Here is a 21,884-nt window from a genome sequence, read left to right as displayed (position 1 = left end):
GTTAGCATCGCCTGGTTTCCTCGACAATGAGCCAACAGGCCTTTTCCATTGGATTTCGGATCGTTGCAGAAAATGTGTGGCTAACAAACGTTTATGATGCTTACACGTTTTGTTCAGCAAGATAATCTTCACAAATGAACCCGACTTGATGTCTGAAGCGTAAATGCAATGGCCAGAAGTAAAAAGCTACTAGGCTATAGACAAACTACAGCACGGCCCCATGACAACGTCACCACCACTAGCTTCCAACTGATGTTGCGTGTTTAGCGTGACATTTGTAGTCTGAGATAGCCACTTGACAGCAACCGCCTTTTTTGTGACACGTACAAGCTTTAAAATTCCTGTGTGGGGTATTTACTGATGGTTTTTTTTATGTTGTAGACCAATACATGCAAATCTCTTAAGCTTGTGTTAACCACTGACCCATTCAAACTAGAGACCATCCTGCGATAGGATCACACCAGGGACGTAAGTGTGTACTTCCTCCCCCCCTACATCCGGCCCTTTGCTTGGACCACACCCATCTTCAAACTCTGCCTTCATTTTAATCTCAACTACACATCTGTAGAGTTTCCTGACAAAGTCCTCAAAATCCGCCTCTGTGGTAGTTCCTGCACAGTACTAGCCTCGTGAGACCGTCCTGATCACCAACATAGGTGGTGATAGACAGATGGTTTATCCAGTCAGCTAACCAGTATTTTCACCCCTTCACAAAAGTTCTCCCACGGAAAGTTCCTAGATGGATATACCGAGCAAATGCGAAGCAATCCATCTTGCGGAGTCAGGTTAGCACAGTACACAGTTCATGTACAGTAGGTTTCTGATTTTTTATTTGTAAAGGGGAAGTTAGGCCTTGTTCAGACTGCCAGCCCAAATAAATTTTTCGGCATATCCATATTGATTTCAGAAAGACTAGTCTCGCTTTGCCAGACCTTCTTCCACAGCGCCACAGAGGAAGGTCTGGCGAGTCCACCCAGCATTCCAGGATGGGAGAAAAACGTGCTCTGGTTTATTGGCATTTCTTTAAACCAGTCACAATCAGTTTGTTGTGTTTTAGCAGAACACTGAAAGCAGCAGAACTGAGAACACTGTAATTTCTGTTTATTTATTGCGGTATCGCGATATTCAACAACGTTATTGCATATTTTCCTCATATGGTGCAGCAGCTAAGCTACACATCATTACCACACTAGTCCGGATCTACGGCAGTATAGTCTTGTCAAGCTTTGGCCCTCACCTTCCACTAGAGTTGTGTTTGTTCTCCTTATCTCTTCCATACGAACTACATCAAACGTCGCAGAAAATGTCAAGTTTTGAAGAAAATTTGGATGGTGCAACAAGGCAGGCCTGCTTGGTTCTTTTGGGGAATGATTGTAAAGATTTACAAAGAACATGTTTAGGGCATTTCCTCTCTAACAGGGACGTTTTGGGACCGATTGGTGGGATTGCTGTGCACAAAGTACACACGGAGATACACTGGTAAGAGCCAATGAGGTTTAACCATGTATCCAGCTAATTTAAATAGCTCACGTTACTGTATTGTGTTAACAGTTCATTGAATATTGTATGTGGTGTTTTCCTTTGCGGAGTGCAAATGTTCCACGAAAACAAGTTCCTTCCCGAGACGATTCAACAGAACCACCGTCGCTGCATCTGGAGCTTAGCACCGCCCAAGACGATTGTGATTGGTTTAAAGAAATGCAAACAACTCAGAGTGTTTTTTTTCTCCTGTCCCAGAATGCATCTGTGGTGTAACCAGTCCTTACTCCACAGCACTGTGGAGATTTGATCAGTGCCAGTCTGTTTCAAAGAGCTGATTTGAGAAACAAATCAGATCTGCCTGCAGTCTGAACGCAGCCTCAGTCTTATTCCATCTCAGAAGAGGCTTCTTCAGATGGAGATGTTGCAGTCTAGTCTGAACATGGAGGATACTGTAGGTGGTCAATGAGAAGAAGTTTAAACTTAGCCTATGACAACCACGCCAACAAAGGTGTTGCTGCTTTGTACTGAGCACACTGTGGCTATTTTGGTCAGCAGCAGGATAAAGATTAGCTGAGCATTACTGTTCACTAATGCCATCAGCTGACCTCAGGTCTGTTTCCTTCTGCTCATGCTGTCTGGTTGTACATTAACTGTACACTGGTTTGTCAAAATGATTTTAAAAGATTTTGACCAATAGAGACGTGTGTGTGTGTGTGTGTGTGGGGGGGGTTAAGTCTTCTTGTCACAGACAACCAGGAGACAGACTGGAATAGTGAAGCAGATCTTTATTTAACAATGATCCAACAAAGAGCAGGAAGCAACAGGCAGGAATCTGGTAGCTGAGTAGGCAGGTTCAGAGCAGCAGCAGACAACAGGATACGAAGTACTGGTAAGGCAAACTTGGATAGACTAAGCTTAACATGAGTGAGTCAAAGCGTCGTGTAGAAAAAATACGAGACAAGGAGTGTGTGTGTCTGTGCTGCTTATGTAGGTGGTAGTTGATTAGCTGCAGGTGGTGAACTGAGGATGTGGCTTGATGAGGTGCAGGTATGTGTAATTAGTACTGAGGGGACTGGGAGCGTCAGACCGGCGTGAGTGACGAGGAGTATGAATCAGTGGGAGGAATGTGTGCTGGAGAATGAGAGGGAGGAGTGAATGCAGGTGACGGTGGGACCCTGACACTTCTCTGATTAGACCTGGCTAAACACACGCTCTCAATTAGGTGTTTGTCTGTCTGTCTGTCTGTCTGTCTGTCTGTGTGGGCTGGGGTGGCTATGAAGTATGATGCAGCTGATGTTTAATCTTGACAAGCATAGTCTCATTTCCATCTGCAACACTCAGTGTCTCTGTGAAGAACGGAGGACAAAGAAACACATTTCAGAATAAATGACTAATTTACATATTCAGCTGTAAACCTCAGCTGTCTATGCTGCACGATACAGTTGCAGTATGTAACTTTAAACTTTTTAATTTGATTGAAGTTTAGTTTTTTTTTTTTGACTTTTAAATTCAAATGCCACTAGAAATGTAAGGTGTTTTTAGTGTTGTTTGTTGTCTTATTTGTCATTATTAAGCTTGGCGTAAGAGTAGCTCCTACCTTACAATGTATTGTCATGCTAAATGTCGGGTTGGGTACTGTTTGGATTTTTACGATTCTGATGCCGAACTGGTACTTTTAAAACGATTCCGATTCCTAAACCGATTCTTGAAAAACTGAAAAATTACATCAAATTGAACAATATATTATATATATTATATGTTTTAAATTACTTAAATATATAAGTGAGCCTAAGTCACCTAACACATAACTACAATAATTTAACAAATAAAAGTTACACTATTAACAAGTAGCAACAAAATAAAATATGTTGAGTTGGTATGCCAACCAGCTTCAAACTTTAGCAGTTCTTTTGCAGAAAAATGACCATATTTGCCTTCTCTGGCAAGATACTACACCTTTCCTGACTTATGGCATGGAGAAAACTCTCTCAGATGGTGTCCAAGAGGCCTGTACACACAGGTAGGAGTTTGAAAGGGCAGACAATTTAGGGAGGCTGTCCCGCCTCCCCCACCACCAGGCTACAGGGTTTTTTCCTGAACGATAGACTAGCAGAGCAAGTGTAATATGTTTACTAGCGATCACGTGCAGTCAGTGAATGGTTAATATGCTTTTACGTCCGTTTTGGTGAGCCCAGATGGAAAATATGCCATTTTAAAAGTAGCCTACATTTACGGTAGCTAGCTAACGGTAGACTACAGAGAAAGTGTGATATTTTTACGTCCGTTTCAGAGCATGTACAAAAAGCGCTTCACACCGCGAGCGGGCACGAGCGCCACTAGGCAGAAAAGTGAGAAAGAAAAAAAAGAGTCTGCAGATGTCCGGAGCGACAGAGGGAAAATATTTCATAGTGGAACCGGGTTTCGGTATCCAACCCTAGCTATCTGTGATTCTTGTCATGTAATTATTAGGGTTGTGTGTACACCGGTGCTGAAAGGATACTTTCAGAATGATGCCAGTGCCTAAATGGTGCCTGAACCAATACTTTTAAAAAAAGATAAAAAATAAATAAATAAATTAAAACAATCTGCGAAATTAAAGAACAGCTTGTTTATTGCTTGCAATTGAAATGATTTATTAAAAATGTAATAACTAACTTATAACAACTTATTTCAACAGTAAATTGCTGGTAAAAGACAAAAACAACCACTAGATGGGAAATGGGTATTTTACAATAAATTTGAATGCACCACGAGGCTTACCAGTTTCAAGTAAACGCACCATTGTCCCAGCTGTGTTGTTTGTCCGACAGCGGCAGCCATTGGCCATAGTGCAGCTAGTTCGTATCTTTAGCGGACTGTTTGAGGTCCCGGTGTTGGAATCTTCTACAGTGAAATACAGTCACAATTTTACACTGTTTAAGCTGTCAGCATTTTTACCATGTTTATGCCAATTACTAGCTAATGTTACCTGCTTGCAAGTGTAGCGTTAGTGATAACTAGCGACATGCAGCAATGTTTCTGTTACCTCTTCAGTTTCAGAGTATCAGAGAGCAGCGCAGGCATTTAGGTGGCACCAAAATGATAATGACATTTTTATTTTACTATATCTCTTTACATAAATATTTCTTTTCTACTTAAAAACTATAATTTCGTTATTTTACCAACCCAACTAATTAATCATCCGGGGCGGGGTTTCCAATAGGTTGTACGTAAGGAAAAAAAAAAGGAGCTTCCACTTAAGAAGAGTTGATACAATGGCGTTGGTATTGGTTGCTAAAAAGGGTACTACTTCGCCTATATGGCAATTTTGGATTTCGACCTGATGAGAGTTTACAGCCAAGGGACACAACTGAAGTGGTGTGCAAGATGTGCTCATGTGTGATCCACGCAAAAGATGGGCCAACGACCAATCTTCATGACCACTTGCGTGCGCCATCCAGCAGAATATGCCACCTTGCCTCCACGTGCTGGGCTTAGCAAAAAAGCTAGCCAGGGTCAGCAGACAATAACTGGGCCTTTTGCAAAAAGCACTAAATATAAAACCGACAGTGACAGATGGAGGCAGTTGACAGATGCGGTAACTCACTTCCTGGCCAAAGAAATGGTGTCGTTCAACACAGTGGAGAAGCTGTCGTTTAAGGCCATGCTGCATACCTTTGATAAACAATACGAGCTGCCAGGTCGGAAATATTTCTCCAAGACTGCTATCCCAAACCTTTGCAACGAGGTCAGAAGTAACATCACGAAAGAGCTGGGTGATGTAGAATATTTGGCCCTGACAATGGACGTGTGGTCCAGCTGTAATGTGATGCCCTACATGTCAGTGACAGTGCATTATGTGAATAAAGAGTGGACACAGTCCCGAAAGCCATACAGCACTGCGCGGGACAATTAATGACAGGAAACTACAGGAGAAACAAATTGCCTGTATAACTACCGACAATGGGGCGAATACAATTGCAGCCATCCGGCAGTTGAAATAGCCATGGTTAAGCTGCTTTGGGCACAACCTGGCCATAAACAACTCGCTTGCGCAACAGAGGGCCAGCACAGACCGAGCTTTCAGGGTTTGCCGGGCAGTCAACACTGTCTACAAAAAAAACACTGTGAAACAAACACTAGGAAAAACGCTGGAGAGTGAGACACACAAGGTACTACAACAATCTGGCAACTGATGAATGAATGAGTATACATACACTGGGACAGAGGAATGCGATTACACACAGGTGACACACATTAGGGAAGGGAGGGTAATCACACAGACAGGAAGGCAGACAAAGACGGGAATACAAGTGACCTGAAACAGAAACAGACAGTGGTTAACAAAATAAAACAGGAAGGCAGTGCAGCAAACAAAACAAAAACTGGATGTGACAGATTTCAGATTTGTCACTGTTGAGTTTGAGGAAGCTATCCTGCATCCAGGTTTTTATATCTGTGAAATTGGATTCAATGATACTATTGAACTGGTGCGGTAGGAGAGTTATGATATGAACCAGGAGAGGATGTTAAACATGCATGCTAATGCATGCTAGATAGGTAAGGGTAGGAAAGAAAATAGACCGGTAGATTGAGAGCTTTGCTTTACAGCTCTTCTCTCTTTTTGTCACAAATGGTTCGGTATGTAGACTGGTGTGGCAGTTTACTGAGGCGTCGCGTCGCTCGCTGTGGCCGAGCCAACCCCTTTTATTGCCTTCCCCTCAGCAAACCCCCGGCCCTTATGCCCTCTTCTGTCATATGGACAAACACCAGTTGCCCGTCTGCGGGGTGGATGTTTTGACCTATACCGAAAGGAGTTGCTTTTGACGCGTCCCTGATTAATTAGTTTATAGAGACACACACACACCCTCCGTCTAAGGAGAGACCCTCGCCTGGATCAGGGAACCCGAAGGCGAGGCAAGAGGTTAGATACACACTGCACCAGACGTCCCCAGAAACAAGGGCTCTTATCCCCCTGTATATGACAAGCACTGCCCGAGGGGATCTTTAAAACCAATGATTTTTCTTTAGTACTTACGGTCTCAGCTTTCCTCCCAGGATCATCGGAGGTCCCTTCCTTCTCAAGGACGCCCGCCTTGCCCTTCTTGGTCGCCGGACTGAGAGAGGGGGATGCTCAGAGGCTCTGACCAGGCTGCTTGTTTTTTGAAAATTAAATCATGTAAACCTATTTAGGTACAACCTTAAAATACAGTTATGAACCTGAAAATTAGCATAATATGGGCGCTTTAAAGTCTCCCAGCAGAACTATGGAGTCCCCTACTGGAGACCCATAAAGGACTCCATTGAGGGTCTCCAAGAAGGCTCAGTGCATATGCATAAATAACAGTCAGAGTATTCCCCCCCCACAACCTGTAGGCGTTGGGAGGCGACCCTTTCGTACACTGGGATAAACTCCAACGTAGCGGCGCTCGGCTGGGGACTTGTGGCAAACCCGGTCACCAGGCGCTCGCTGTTTAAGCCCTACATCTGTACCTGGCTCCAGAAGGGGGCCCCGTGCTTCCTCCAGGCAGGGAAACTCTTCCTCAATTACTCATGAGGCATTTTGAACAATTCTTAGTATTTAAACACCTGCAAGGCACTGGTTTGATTTGGTTTGGTCTAAATCCATTAAAGCTTTTTTCTGTATTTTTGTTTCTTCCAGGAGAACCACACAAGTTTGATCCTTCCTTCAGAGGTCCAGTCCGCAGAAGGTAACGTCATACTTCCTTCTTTTCTTACAAAGAGGTAGAGATAGCTAATTATAGCTACTATGTACTAAATCACAATGTGAAAACAGCTAAAGCTCTTTGTCTTCAGTCGTACAGTCTGTCCTCTGAGCTGCACTCTTTGATCACCTATTTTGTGTTGTAATACTGAAAAAAATCTTATATACATAAAATACAAAATCAGCATAAACACAAGTTAAGGTCACAGATGTGCTGACATTTACAATGAATTATCTCAAAGAGGGTTGACTGGGCAGGTCATGATTACCTCATCCACACTAAAACACCCAGCCGATGGCTTAATGTTCATTCAAACAATTCTGTCATGTGCCCAAGTTTGCAAAAGTCCAATAGTAAGATGATTTAATGTATAAGTAGTCACAGACTGATAGATGTTTTTCTTCCAAACCTAACTTATTGCTTGTGCAGTAGTGTTGACAAACTGACCAAAGAGCCGGTTAATTAACCCGACTTGTGTCACTGAGCCGGGAGAATCGAGTGCCATACGTCAATGACCCGATTCACTCCTGTTTTTTTCTTTTACTTCATTCATGCCGTTGGCATTATATATATGTCAATGGTTGGCCGTTGTGTAGCTGGTATTCTTCTGCTACTGTGTAGTAATAGCTCATTAGCGCCTCCACAGGACTGGAGTGGTGGTGTTAGAATCAATCAGGGAATGAGCTACCTAGACCCTATGCCGAACGAGACCGAATGTAACCGTGCAACCAGCCGGCCCGCTCGAGTCTAATGTAACCGTGCAACCGGCCGGCCGCTCAAGTCTAATGTAACGGTGGAACAGGCCGGCCGCTCGAGTCTAATGTAACCGTGCAACCTGCTGGCCCACTCAAGTCTAATGTAACCGTGCAACAGGCCGGCCGCTCGAGTCTAATGTAACCGTGCGACCGGCCGGCCCGCTCAAGTCTAATGTAATCAAGCGGTGTCTTGGTTCTCGGCAAGTTTGAGTTATTAACCAAGCCTTGTTTCTGGTGCATCTTAGAGGATTGTGTTCACGGCAATTCACACATTATCGATGGGGAAGTACAGTACATCACATACAAATACACGTCGTGTTATTTTGGTAGTTATGTTAAGTTAAATTTTAGAGAAGTGAATGTTGCTACGTGGTAGCTAGGCTAGGCTGTTACAGGGAGGCCGCGCACCAGGCTAATGAATGAGACCGTAAGGACAGTAACCGAGGGTACTGCGTGAGTCTATATTCAAACGGGTGTCTAGGTTCTCGGGAAGTTTGAGTTATCAACCGATAGCAGAAGCCTTTCTCGTGCATCTTAGATGATTGTGTACATACAAATTAATAGATTACATTATTGATGGATATCACATACAAATGCACGTCATGTTATCTTAGGAATTATGTTAAGTTAAATGTTTGTTACGTAATAGGTAGGCTGTCACCAGGAGACTGTGCACCAGACTACTGAACAAGACCGTAACCGTGCCTAATGCATGAGTCATGTAATCAAACGGGTGTCTAGGTTCTCGGCAAGTTTGAGTTATTAACCGATAGCAGAAGCCTTCATGTCTCGTGCATTTTAGAATTGTGTTCATGGAAATTCATATGCTACATTACAAAGGGGAAAGTATTAGGCCTATATCATACAAATACACGTAATGTTATCTTGATAGTTATGTAAAGTTAAATGCGATCACCCATGCATCTTGGTTTTTGAAAAGACTCCCCTGGTTTGTACAGGCTGTGGTCTGTAGAGGAATGAAACAGTCCTCACTGAAGTTAACTTTCACATACACAACACAAAGACTGTGCTAGCGCACATACATTTTCCCAAAGACACACATATCATTTTGATCTATAATTGCATCTTTTTAGCTGTGTGATTGAGGAAATCTGTGGTTTTTCTCTCATATTACATCTAAAATTGATCTCCCACCTGTTCCTAAAAAGGAATAAGTCTTCTCTCCCTCTTCGTCATTCAACTCTAAGCTCTTTTGCTTTTTCTCACATTGCTTTATCTCTTTTCAGAAGCTGCACTGATATCTTATGTTGTTTGATCTTCATCATTGTCATCTTCTCATATATGGCCTTGGGGATAGTGGGTGAGTGACTGTACACACACACAAACACACACACACATACACACACACGTACACACACACAAACAAATGCGCGCACACACACACAAACAAACGCGCACACAACACAGTGTGGGAGTGGGGGAAAAGCCTCTTTGATCAGACTCTTGTGAAAATATTCATACATACACACGCCACACGCACACACATTTATTACATGGTGCACAACAAAGTGAATTGTGAAATGTCTTTGGCGATGGGGGGGCAGATTTGAGGAGCCAGTTTCTGAAATTGAGATAACAAAAGCTGTTAGAGCCATGCAGACAGGGAAGTCACCGGGGCCTGACGGCTTTCCAGTGGAATTTTATAGGGCATTCTGAAACCTCCTCTCACCGCTATTGGCTGAAATGTTTTGCGAGGCATTTAGAGCTCACTCTGTTCCTCCGTCTTCATGTGAAGCTTCAACTTCAATTATACTTAAGAAGGGTAAAGATCCCCTTGACTGTGCATTGTATCGGCCAATGTCGCTCCTCAATGCTGACATAAAGATACTGGCTAAGGCCCTTGCCCATCGCTTGGAGACCGTCCTCCCTGATATAATATTTCTCCAGACCAGGCTGGATTTGTTAAAAAGAGGCATTCTTTTTCAACATCCGTCGTCTTTTCAATATTTTGTATTCCGAGCCCTCTCAAACCCCAGAGGTGGTGGTCTCATTCAATGCTGAAAAGGCCTTCAATCGCGTCAAATGGGATTACCTGTTTTTTATCCTGCACAAATTTGGTTTTGGTGATAATTTCATTTCCTGGGTCAAATTATTGTACTCCTTTCCAACGGCCTCAATTCGAACAAACAACACCATTTCACCTCCCTTCCAGCTGCGCAGAGGTACTAAGCAGGGATGCCCTTTAAGTCCTCTATTCTTTGTAATAGCAATAGAGCCCCTTGCTATAGCCTTGTGCATGGACGATAGCCTCTGTGGTATACATAGAGACAAGGAACATAAAGTATAGCTCTTTGCGGACGACATGCGTTATTTTTGGGATAAAGCTATAATCAGAAGGAATATCCGCTAGCTGCTAGGCTAATGTGCAATGGTAAACACACAGAATATGGTACATGCACATAGCAGAGCTTGCAAACTGTGGCTTTTTTGTCGACAACGCAAACGTTGTCAACATAACAAAATACTTCCACACTTTAACCTTAATCTCATCATTAGCCACAAATCTCTTCATGTAACTTGCCCTGTTAAGATGTGTTTGATTGAAATAGCTTTTGATTTCACTAAAAAATTACCACCTAATGCTGCAAATTCAGCAAATAACCATTTTCAGTTATTTACAACCTATAAAATGCTTTGAAACTCTGTTGTGCATAATAATTTGGAACAGTGCATTTTGAGTTTTTTATATTTGAAAACATACTGTTTTCATTGGGTTCAATGAAATTCGACTTATACCCTAACGGTTGGTGACTTGAAAATGATATTATAATTTATATATATTATATAATTTGCATTGACTATTTAGGAAAATCTGTGTAAAATATAATTTGCATAATAATTTGGAACACAGTGCATATTTATGTTCTGTTTATGCTTTTGTTCCTTCTGTTATAGCACTTTGTAAGCTGTTGTTTTTAAAGGTACTATACAAATAAAGTTATTATTAACTTGCTGACAATACCAATGAAAGAACCATGACATGGCTTGCAAGCGGAATTATTTATGTATTTTCATATTAGAGGGTAGGAATAAATGACTTACTGAATATTATTGAATGGTTTGGAGGATTGTCGGTTTGCTAGGCTTCAGAAGCTCTACCCCCAGATGAATGCATGTTTATATGTTGCATCTTGTGTCCAAACTGTGTCCGTCAATCCCATTTTTGCGATTGAAGGACTAAGATTCAGTTCCTGTCAGTATGGACATTTTTTTCAAACAGCGGATTGAAACCATCACGGACAGAATTAATATCTCTCATTTTGAGATGTTTAAGGCAAAAGGTTTAAAAGTCTGCTGTAGCTAGAATGTTCTGGTGATACTAACCTGCTAGTACCAATGCAATCTATTAATGCTATTTCTGAAGTTACCACTCATATTCCTACTAGCACTACTCACTACTCACAGATGGGTGAGTGTATTACTGGGGGCTACTGGTGACATCACCCTAAGAGGACATGCTTCCACTAATCCCACTGTGCTCTACACACACACACACACACACACACACACACACACACACATCTGTGTACTGTATGTGGTTGTATTAAGAGCATGTCACACTCACAGGTACACACACACACTCAAACATACGCATGCACGCACACACTCAGAATCACTCCACTCCAGCTCTGCTACTGATGACATCATTCTCGATGACATCACCCTCTCTTTCTGTCTCATGTACTAAGCCCCCATTTCTTTCATCAGTGCCACACACACTCACGTCATTCATTACATGAAGCCTTTTACTGCAATGTAGACACATAAATGTGAAATGATGAGAAGGTTTACGAGTTAGGAAAGGCAGACGTCCTAATTCCTTTGTGTGGAGATCTGTGACAGATCCTCCATATCATAGAAAAATCAACCAATATTTATCAGTCCATTTTTAGAATACGTCTTCTTTTCCAAAAATACGTCAAAATGATTTTAAACTGTTAGTGGGAAGTATCAATTAAAAATCACTTCTTACACATTCAACAATTCATTATATGTTTCAAACTATATTTTGAGTGATTTAGCGTAACCCTTAGGAACAATACCCAGTTTATGTTGTTATTTACTGTAGTAATGAGCTACATACTAGCATACTTTATTGTTTAATGTTAAAGTGCAAGAATATTGTTTCTCTGTAAAATGATTGGTTTGTCTCTCTCTGTGTGTGTGTGTGTGTGTGTGTGTGTGTGTGTGTCTGTGTATCTGTCTGTGTGTGTGTGTGTGTCTGTCTGTCTGTCTGACTCTGTGTGTGTGTGTGTGTGTGTGTGTGTGTCTGTGTGTGTCTGTCCATCTGTCTGCCCATCTGTCTGTCTGTCTGTCTGTCTGTCTGTGTGTCCAGCCTGGTTACACGGGGACCCCAGGAAGGTGCTCCATCCGACAGACAGCTATGGCCAGTTTTGTGGTCAGAAAGGGACTTCCAATGAGTAAGTCACAGTTATTACACTCTAGACACCAGATCTCTTTACAGGATACTAGAGTTGGCCCCATGTACGAGCTTTACCCAGTTATTTTTTATGCAAACCCTATGAACTTTTGTCATTATGACAGACTCTGGCAAATTAAAAAGTAGCCTCCATCAGCTACCTGTGCAGACGGCATCATGGCACTAAATCCAACTTGAATTTAATTAGTAATAACCAATATGACAAGGTGATTAAGATATTATTATGTTTGTTTATGAATGTAGCCAATAATGTCTAAAAGACCATGCCCACGAGTGAAGAAGATTCGCACGTTGTGTTTGTTTACTGAAAAGTAAAGGCCGCTCACGCAAAACTGGAAGAAAACAGAGATCCATGGGTGAAGAACAGTGTTTGGAATAATGCCGTTTTAAAAGAACGGCGTTAAGGTAACAACGTTATTTTTTCAGTAACGGGGTAATCTAACTAATTACTTTTCCCGTCGTTACAACGCCGTTAACGTTACTGGACGTTAAATGCGGTGCGTTACTATGCATTGATTGAATAAACTGTAATCCGAACGCACCCCTGGCTCACAGCTAGTGAGGAGGTGGGTTAATAACGAGGTAAGCAATTATGATTGGCTAAGGCAGAGTCATGTTTCATGGTAGCCTATCAGAGCCAGTGTTTTTACACACATGCCAGCACATGCGCCACACACACACACACACACACACACACAACAGCTAAACAGCGATTCGATGAAGCAGCAGAGATGGCGATTCAGGAACAGTCTGATGAAAAGTTGGCATTTTCAAGGTGGAGATATAAGCACTACTTCAAATTCATTGTGATCAAAGGCAAGAACGTGCATGTAACAACAACACACGCATCTACAAAGCTAGTGGCCAAAAACACCGATACCTCCACCACAGATGATAGCTCGCCATCCACTAGCAAGGACTCGGATCAAAGTCCTCCAAGCAGCAAAAGCTAGATCTTTCTGCCTCACGACAAAAACCTATGACACAGGCTGAAGTCAACCGTATGATAGGCAGGTATGTTGTTAAAAGTATATGTGTCATATAAGTTTATATGGTGTAACTGTTTACTTTTCGTACAAAGATAATACTTGAAGTGCAGGATAAACCTGTTGCTGTCTGTCGACGTGCAATAAATATCGAAAGTTATGTACAAACACCTGTCTGTTCTACTCATTTAAACTGACTTGTGAAAACTGCTAAAAAAAATAATTCTTTGATATATAGCAACTTTTTTTTTAACAGTAACGCAAATAGTTACTTTCCCTGGTAACGAGTTACTTTTATTATAGAGTAATTCAGTTACTAACTCAGTTACTTTTTGGAACAAGTAGTGAGTAACTATAACTAATTACTTTTTTAAAGTAACGTTCCCAACACTGGTGAATAAGGAGGGCGATGTCTAAAAATTGTCTAACCCTACTAAATGTATGTAGCAGAAACACTGTGAAATGATCATATACTGCATGTGTGTGATATAACATGAACACTTTTTTTGCAGGAAGAAACCCATCTTATTCTATTTCAACATCTTGAAATGTGCCAACCCGGCTATACTCATCAACCTTCAGTGCCCCACAACTCAGGTACTCCATGAACAATAATGATGATGTGTATCTGCTACAGTAGCACAGCATCAGTTCATCATGTCAGATTAAAACAGCATTGAATGTGTCACACCGTATGCCAACAAAAAGGGACACTTATTGACGGGTGCTCATTAACTTTGACAAGATTGCATTTGTCAATAAAAGGTTCTTGTTACTATAGCAGCTTGATGTTTACTAGCTGCCTGACAAATCTGCGTTGGCATTGAAAAGGTGAGAGCCATATGTCGATAACTGTAGTGAATCAAGTGACAAATGTACTGTCTGTGTCAATTTTCTTCCAGATGTGTTTGTCAAAGTGCCCAGACAGGTTTGCCACCTACACTGAGATGCAGCTGCAACACAAACTCAGCAAGAGTTACTGGGACTATTACAGACAGTTCTGTAAGCCTGGCTTTAATAACCCTGACAAGGTACCAATACTGACATATTATGTACCTTTGTTCTTAAGAAACTTGAACACTCTGTTGAACACTGAGCAGAAATTACTATAGTACCTGATGTGATTAGATACAGTAAATGCAGCAATATAAAGCATAGAGTACAGAGTGAGACTCAGGGCCCTATTTTAACGATCTAGGCGCATGGCGTGAAGCGCCTGGCGCAGGTGCGTTTACGGTGTGTACAAATCCACTTTTGCTAGTTTAATGGCGGAAAACGAGGCGGGCGCATGGTTCAAAAGGGTTGTACTTAGTGTCTTAATTAATCATAGGTGTGTTTTGGGCGTAACATGCAATTAGAGCGTCATCTCCCATTCCATTTAAAAGCTAGGTGCGTTTGTACCTTGGCGCATTGCTATTATATTGGCGGATTTGCTAAGCAGGAAGGAGAGATTTTCACGAGTTAAAGCGCGTGAGCAGATCATATATGGCACGAGCACTATGCTACAAAACTCCACGAGGTGAAGCAGGCGTTAAAATAACAATGAAATTCTGTGTTATTGACTTTAGACCAGGTCTTTGTTGGTCAATGGCGTGATCACTTTCCGCTGCCTCAAAATAGCAATACGCTAAAAATGCACCTGAACACACCTCCCTGTAAGACCATGGGCACACAGATGGGCGCAGGTGCATTCACTATTTAAACGACGCGGGCGCTGGAGGGGAAATTGACAATTGCGTCGGCCTTAAACTAGCAATGACACTTACGTCGGGCTTTGCGCTGTGCCGGGTGCAAGATAGGGCCCACAAAGTGGATCCTGTTTCAAACTTTAATGGACAGAATCTCAAAGTTTAGCCCAGGATTTCCTCTGCATCTTGATGTAATCCTGCTGTCAAACCAACAAAGATGACCTCATGGAAGCTTTTGTTTGAACACTCATCCATGCTGTTATTCTAACCCTCCTTTCTGTTTCTCCAGCCAGTGTCTCAGGTTCTGCGAGACGAGGACTGTCCCTCCATGATTGTACCTAGTAGACCATGTAAGGATGAGACGCCTCTCTCCTCCACAGCCAACTGAACATTTCAACTCATTATGTCAAAGTTTACATTATAAAGAAGCACATTTTACAAGTCGACACGTGACAAAAATTAGATGTTTTTTGCTTACAATAACCTGCCTCTCAGTGCTATCATATGAATCACATTGTGCAGCTATACTGTAATAGTCAGTTGAAATGTCTCTTGATGCAAGTGACAGTGGAATACCATGGTGCTTATGCAGATGGGTATTAGCATGTCATTTGGAACTATAATGCACTCATATTGAATATTAAAAGATTGGTGTGTGTGTGTGTGTCAGTTCTCCAGAGATGTCTCCCAGACTTCATCACTCTGAATGGGACTGTGACTGTAGCTAACAGAACCAGCTTTAAAGATGCTCTGGAAATGGCCCACAGTGTGACTGAACTTCAACATGCTGCCAAGTACTGTAACCTCTATTTATTTATTATTTAACCTTTATTTATCTGGCCACTGAGCAGCTCCACGGGAGTGGTTGGGGTTAAGGGCTTTGCTCAAGGGCACCTCAGTGGTGGTAATGCTCTTTCACTTTCCCCACCCAGATTTTATCCTGTCGGTTTGGGGATTGAACCGACGACCTCCTGGTCACAAGCTTGCTTCTCTAACCTTAAAGGCCAACACTGCCCCTATATTACATGTTTTTATGACTGTGAATTGGGCTGTACTGTAGGATACATCACATTTTAAACATATTTCTTTAGATTTAATCTGACTGGGACAAAACAACTGACTGAAAGCTCACCATCTGATCCAGTACTAATGTGTTTAGTGATTTGCTCTTGGAAAAGCGTTGGTAAAATACGGTAGATGTAAAATTTTAGAAATCTATTTGGATCTCTGCTCGACAGGATTCAGTGGCTTTATATCAGCTCACTCGACAAATGTAGTCAATTTAAACAGTCACTGCTAATAAAATACGTTGAGACTAACCACAGACTCCATTCTGCGGCTGCACCACCATACTGCTCACTCAGAAATATGAACATATAATCTTCAATATTGTAGGGAATTTTTAATTAAAATTTAATTATTCATTGATCCTAAGTGTCTAAAATGTTTTACAGTTTAAACTGAGATAAAGCTTTCAGTGGAACTGCTGGAGTGACAGCTGTTTGTGTGCACACAGAAGGACATGCAGAGATTTTATTCTGAGCTGATTGGGACTGGATCCTGTGTAATATCGGAATGTTCAAAGAAATTACTGACAGTGCATAAAAGCGTTTAGATACACCTAAGAAACAAACTAATATCCAACCAGGATATATATTCTGACCTCCATGAAACTGAAGGTTCAGATCAGGGTCACAGAGTCAGTTACCACAGTAACTAACTTCAATTCAATTCATTTTATTTATAGTATCAAATCATAACAAGAGACACTTTACAGACTCTAGACACTTTACAGAAAGAGCAGGTGTAGACCACACTATAATTGACAAAGACCCAACAAGTCCAGTAATTTTCCCCAAGAGCAAGCATGTAGTGCAACAGTGGCGAGGAAAAACTTCTTTTTAGAAAAAAAACCTTGAGTGGCGAGGGAAAACTTCCCTTTAGAAAAAAAACCTTGAGTGGTGAGGAAACTTCTTTTTAGGGAGAAACCTCGGACAGACCCAGGCTCTTGGTAGGCGGTGTCTGACGGTGCCGTTTGGGGGTACGATGAACAGTGGCAATTATAGTCACAATAAAGATAATGGAACTATGACTAGAAATAGTAGTTGTAATAGTTCACGGCGTAGCAGGGACCACAGCGACAGCTGCAACCATGATTTACGTGCCACCCTAAACCAAGGAAAACTGCAAGGCGAGAAAATATAAGGACCCTTGGGAAGAAGCTCCCCATAGCTAAGTTAGTAACAAGCATTTCTGGCACATGAGTGCAGAAAAGTGTGGAAAGAGAGAGGAGAGAGGAGCTCAGTGTGTCATAGGAAGTCCCCCGGCAGTCTAAAACTACAACAGCATAATTAAGAGCTGGTCCAAGGCAAACCTGAGCCAGCTCTATAAGGGTTGGTAGATGACTCTGATGACTATGAAGAGAAGCAGAGAATAGAAGAGAAGCAGAGTTTAAGTTATGTCTCTTTTTGGAACAGGGCGCTGGTATGCAGATGCGGCATGTAACTGATGTACATGGATTTCTCTGTGTCTTGTGTTCTCTGTGCAGGGGTATAACAGGACTGGTGGACACCAGGGAGCTAGGAATGAAGATAGTGGAGGATTATGCCAAGTCATGGCCGTGGATACTCATGTAACTTCAAAAACCACACACACACACACACAAACAGATATTGACTCAGCATTGTGCCAGCATTGTTCATCAGAGCGAGTGTGTGGCTACAAGAATCAGAAATATGTATATCTGTTCTCTCTGTTTACAGTGCAGCCATACAAACTGACATTGTTTTAATAAAATAGTCAATAAAAAAGCACACCACTGGCACATTGCCTGCATTACAGTGATGTACACAGAGTAAACCTTAAACCAGGGGTCACCAACACGGTGCCCACAGGCACCAGGTAGCCCCCCAGGACCACATGAGTAGCCCTCAGGTCTGTTCTAAAAATGAAAATTGAATATTGATATTACCTGTTTCCCACCTTTTTAAGTCATTGTTGATAATTATTGTGAGAAATCATTAACATGATCAGTGTCTTCACATAGATGAGCATCATTAATCATTAATAATACTATATAACTAAAGGCAAACTGAGCAAATTTGGTATTTCAGAAGAGTGTATCAAACTGGTAGCCCTTAGTATGACTCAAAACCTATGAAGTAGCTCTCGGTTTAGAAAATGTTGGTGATCCCTTCCTTAAACCATTAAAAACTGTAGAATGTAAAGACAGTGAATGGTTATTGCAGAACAAATGCTGACCATGTATAATATCCAAAATGGGGTTTGATTTAATGAAAATCTTATGATTATAACTTTTAGTTTGAAATGTTTAAAGCAAGTGAAACTAAGAAGAAATAACATCATGGTATGTATGGCTGCTAATGTTAGCACACATCACTGACAGTATGACTCTTCACACACTCACTTTATGGCCACAGTAGCTGTAAATGTTACACAGGCTTGCTTTACATGGCATGCTAATATTGTTACTTTCTCCTGAACTTTTACACACTGTGACAAAACTGAAATAATTGGAAAACTGAGGAAGATGATGAAGCATGTGGAGGTTGGGGGAACAAATGTGACAGGATGTGGCTTGTTAACGTGGCGCTGTATCTGTGCATGTCTGCCAGAGGTCTGCTGGTCTCCCTGGCTGTTAGTCTGCTCTTCATCCTGCTGCTGAGGTTCACAGCTGGCACTCTGCTCTGGGCTACCATCATCACTGTCATCCTGCTGCTGGCATACGGTGGGTACACACCTGTCTGGCTACACATCTGTCTGTCTACACATCTGTCTGTCTACACACCTGTCTTTCTACACATCTGTCTTTCTACACACCTGTCTGTCTACACATCTGTCAGTCTACACATCTGTCTGTCTATACATCTGTCTATCTGTCTATACACCTGTCTGTCTACACACCTGTCTGTCTACACTAGAGTCCGGATCGGGCCGAATTTTTCTGTCCGAGCCTGGCCCGTGTCCGACAGAGCCGTGTCCGAACCCGGCCCGAGCCCGACAGGCATTAAGAAATTTATTACCGAGCCCGAGCCCGACACAGTTCAAATCTCATCTTTTTTCCTCTCATACTAATGACACATGTAGGCTACGTTTATCTGTGTGGAAAGCCCTTTTTTACTAAGCAACTGTAGGAAGGCATTCGGAAATGTCAGCAGATGAGCTCATCAGCGCACACGGGGCAATAAGCGCACGTTAATAAGCTGTTAAAATGTTCAGTGTATTAACTTCTCCTGATCGCTTCGTTTCCGACCGTGATCAGAAAACCAGGGGAGACTCATTACCTCCAGGGCCGACGTTATAACATGAATAACCTCTAACTCTGCTCCGGTTATATCTACAACACGTCTGCTTCCTCTTTTTCTATCTCTTTTCTGCCACTTACCACACACACACACACACACACACACACACACACACACACACACACACACACACACACACACAAACCCACATGCACTGAGCTCGCTTAAAAGGAGCCGCAGCACCATTTTACAACAAATGCCTTATCGCGCTGATGTGACCAAGCCCGACCCGACCCCGACCATAATTTCTAAATATCTGTCCAAACCCGGCCCGGCCCGTCGGGTACCGTCGGGACCCATCGGCCTCGGGTCGGGTATCCATGCCTTAGTCTACACATCTGTCTTTCTACACACCTGTCTGTCTACACATCTGTCGATCTACACATCTGTCTGTCTACACTTGTGTCTGTCTACACATCTGTCTGTCTACACACCTGTCTGTCTACACATCTGTCTGTGTACACATCTGTCAGGCCCTGCAGAGGTGTGACTGTGTGTGTGTGTGTGTGCGTGTGTGTGTGTGTGCGTGTGTGCGTGTGTGTGTGTGTGTGCAGGGATGTGGTACTGCTCCATGGTGCTGTCCCAGCTGAGACACACAGCTGGCTCTGAAGTTGCCATTGTAGAAGTCGGCCTGCACACTGACCTGCACATCTATCTACAACTCACACAGACATGGATCATATTATGTAAGTGTGTCTGCTTGAAATTTCGTGACATTTCACAGGAAGCCAGTCAAATACAGATTTGGACTTTGAGTGCCAGTGTTTTTAAATGGAAGATGTCTGTAACACCTAAAAGGGCTTCTGTAACTTTAAAAGTAATTTTGCATTTTTCAGGTGCTATTTTAAAGCTGTGCTAATCATTGACGCCTTTATGAAGCAGTACTTAGTCAGCCTAGATGACCACATTATTTGAGGGGAATCAGAAAAAATTTGGCACAACTTACTTTCATACAGTCATCTGAGGGGGATTTAGAGCCACGGCAAAAGTATAACAAATTAAACTGAAAATATGAAGAGCATGTACTGTGTGTGTGTGTGTGTGTGTGTGTGTGTGTGTGTGTGCATGCGTGCGTGCATACTCAGTGGTGTCTCTGGGACTGGCAGAAGCTTCCATCCTGTTGATGTTGATTTTCTTGAGGAGGAGAGTGCGAGTGGCAATCGCCCTGCTCAGAGAGGCCAGCAAGTATGAAATCCCAAACCCCTGATTATTGTATGGTGATTATTGCATGGTGTAAGATGCTGGCTGATGGTGTCTCTGTTGTTGCAGAGCCATCGGTTACATCATGTCCACACTGTTCTTTCCAGTCGTCACCTTTCTCTTGGTGACTGTTTGCATCTCCTACTGGGCCGTTACTGCCGTGTATCCTTCACATACGTGCAGGTCTTGTTCACAGCAGACACATTCATTTGAAAAAGTCCTAGACATGTTGAATACATGAATGTTTTCCAGAGGATGTTAGCTGTGTCTTTAACCAGCGCTGTGACCCAGGTACCTGGCATCGTCAGGTCAGGCTATCTACAAGGTAATGTCTCCTGATGTCAGCTGTCCCTATGCCAACAGCACCTGCAACCCTGAGGTACCAAAGATTTTCTTTCTCCTTTTTGAATTCATGACAGTCCTAAAGTAGTGATGCTGTAGTACAGTAAGTGTGTTGACTGAGTTTTATGGCCTTTCAGGATGCTGAACAGTCCAACTGCATTTGCTGATATTTACTAGAGGTCTGCATGCTGGATGTTGCATTAGCATCTTCAGTCTTCAGTAAATATCCCCAAAGTTAGGTGGTCATTTGTCTTGCATTGCCAGACCTTCCTCCACAGCGATGCGCCATATTGGATACCAACGTCAGATGACTCTACAGTGTAACCCTATGAGGCGAATATGCTATCTTTAATTTTCACCATAAACAGGCATATACACGTTATTATCAACGTTTTTCAATATGTAAAAGGCCCTTACGGAAATGTTCCAGTGTATACCTTCTATATCGTAAATGGGCTTCTAAAAAATGCCCATTGTAGTGAGTGACCACGTCGCCTAATAAGTCTCTGAGCAGTGTTTACCTTTCTAATGTCCGCTAGCATACAGGCTAACTATAGCTAGCTTTGTGTGTAACGTAACACAAACCCACCCATCTCAGAGGAGCGAAGCTCACGATTTCATTCAATAAAATTATGGTACAAAAGGAGCACTAACACCACAGGTCTTATGGTGACAACGTGGACGCAGATATAGGAAACTCCGAAGGCAGTCGTAATATTTACCTAGCAGGCTAGGGTAACGCTGTTGTGCTAACGTTAGCAAACGTCTGCGTAGCGTTAGTTAGCTGTCTAAACTTGTGAAAAGCCGCACAGCATCCCCATCCAACCTGTGTTTCACTTTCCCTCCAATATTATTATAAACAATAAAGACACCTGGACTCGGTGACCAAAAGCCATATGACTATGGTAAGATCACAAGTATTTAGGTACATGGAGTGCT

General features: G+C 42.3%; 1 protein-coding gene across 2 annotated transcripts in view; it reads left to right on the top strand.

Annotated features, from left to right (window-relative positions):
* Positions 1-21,884, top strand: part of LOC114565806 (choline transporter-like protein 5-A) — a 44,050-nt gene that overhangs the window by 2,876 nt on the left and 19,290 nt on the right. Inside the window, exons 2-14 of one of the 2 annotated variants that reach the window (XM_028594057.1) lie at positions 7,124-7,172; positions 9,190-9,263; positions 12,300-12,384; positions 13,903-13,987; positions 14,293-14,421; positions 15,368-15,428; positions 15,749-15,872; positions 17,627-17,710; positions 18,714-18,826; positions 19,958-20,089; positions 20,489-20,588; positions 20,673-20,765; positions 20,895-20,982. In XM_028594057.1, the coding sequence (XP_028449858.1) occupies positions 7,124-7,172; positions 9,190-9,263; positions 12,300-12,384; positions 13,903-13,987; positions 14,293-14,421; positions 15,368-15,428; positions 15,749-15,872; positions 17,627-17,710; positions 18,714-18,826; positions 19,958-20,089; positions 20,489-20,588; positions 20,673-20,765; positions 20,895-20,982 (1,217 nt within the window). Of the gene's footprint in view, positions 1-7,123; positions 7,173-9,189; positions 9,264-12,299; positions 12,385-13,272; positions 13,419-13,902; positions 13,988-14,292; positions 14,422-15,367; positions 15,429-15,748; positions 15,873-17,626; positions 17,711-18,713; positions 18,827-19,957; positions 20,090-20,488; positions 20,589-20,672; positions 20,766-20,894; positions 20,983-21,884 lie in introns of those variants that run through there. The other variant, XM_028594058.1, reaches the window with a different exon arrangement.

This window comes from Perca flavescens, chromosome 12 (assembly GCF_004354835.1).
Source record: "Perca flavescens isolate YP-PL-M2 chromosome 12, PFLA_1.0, whole genome shotgun sequence".
NCBI lineage: Eukaryota > Metazoa > Chordata > Actinopteri > Perciformes > Percidae > Perca > Perca flavescens.
The sequence above is the reverse complement of the archived record's forward strand: the minus strand, read 5'-3'. Positions and strand labels throughout refer to the sequence as shown.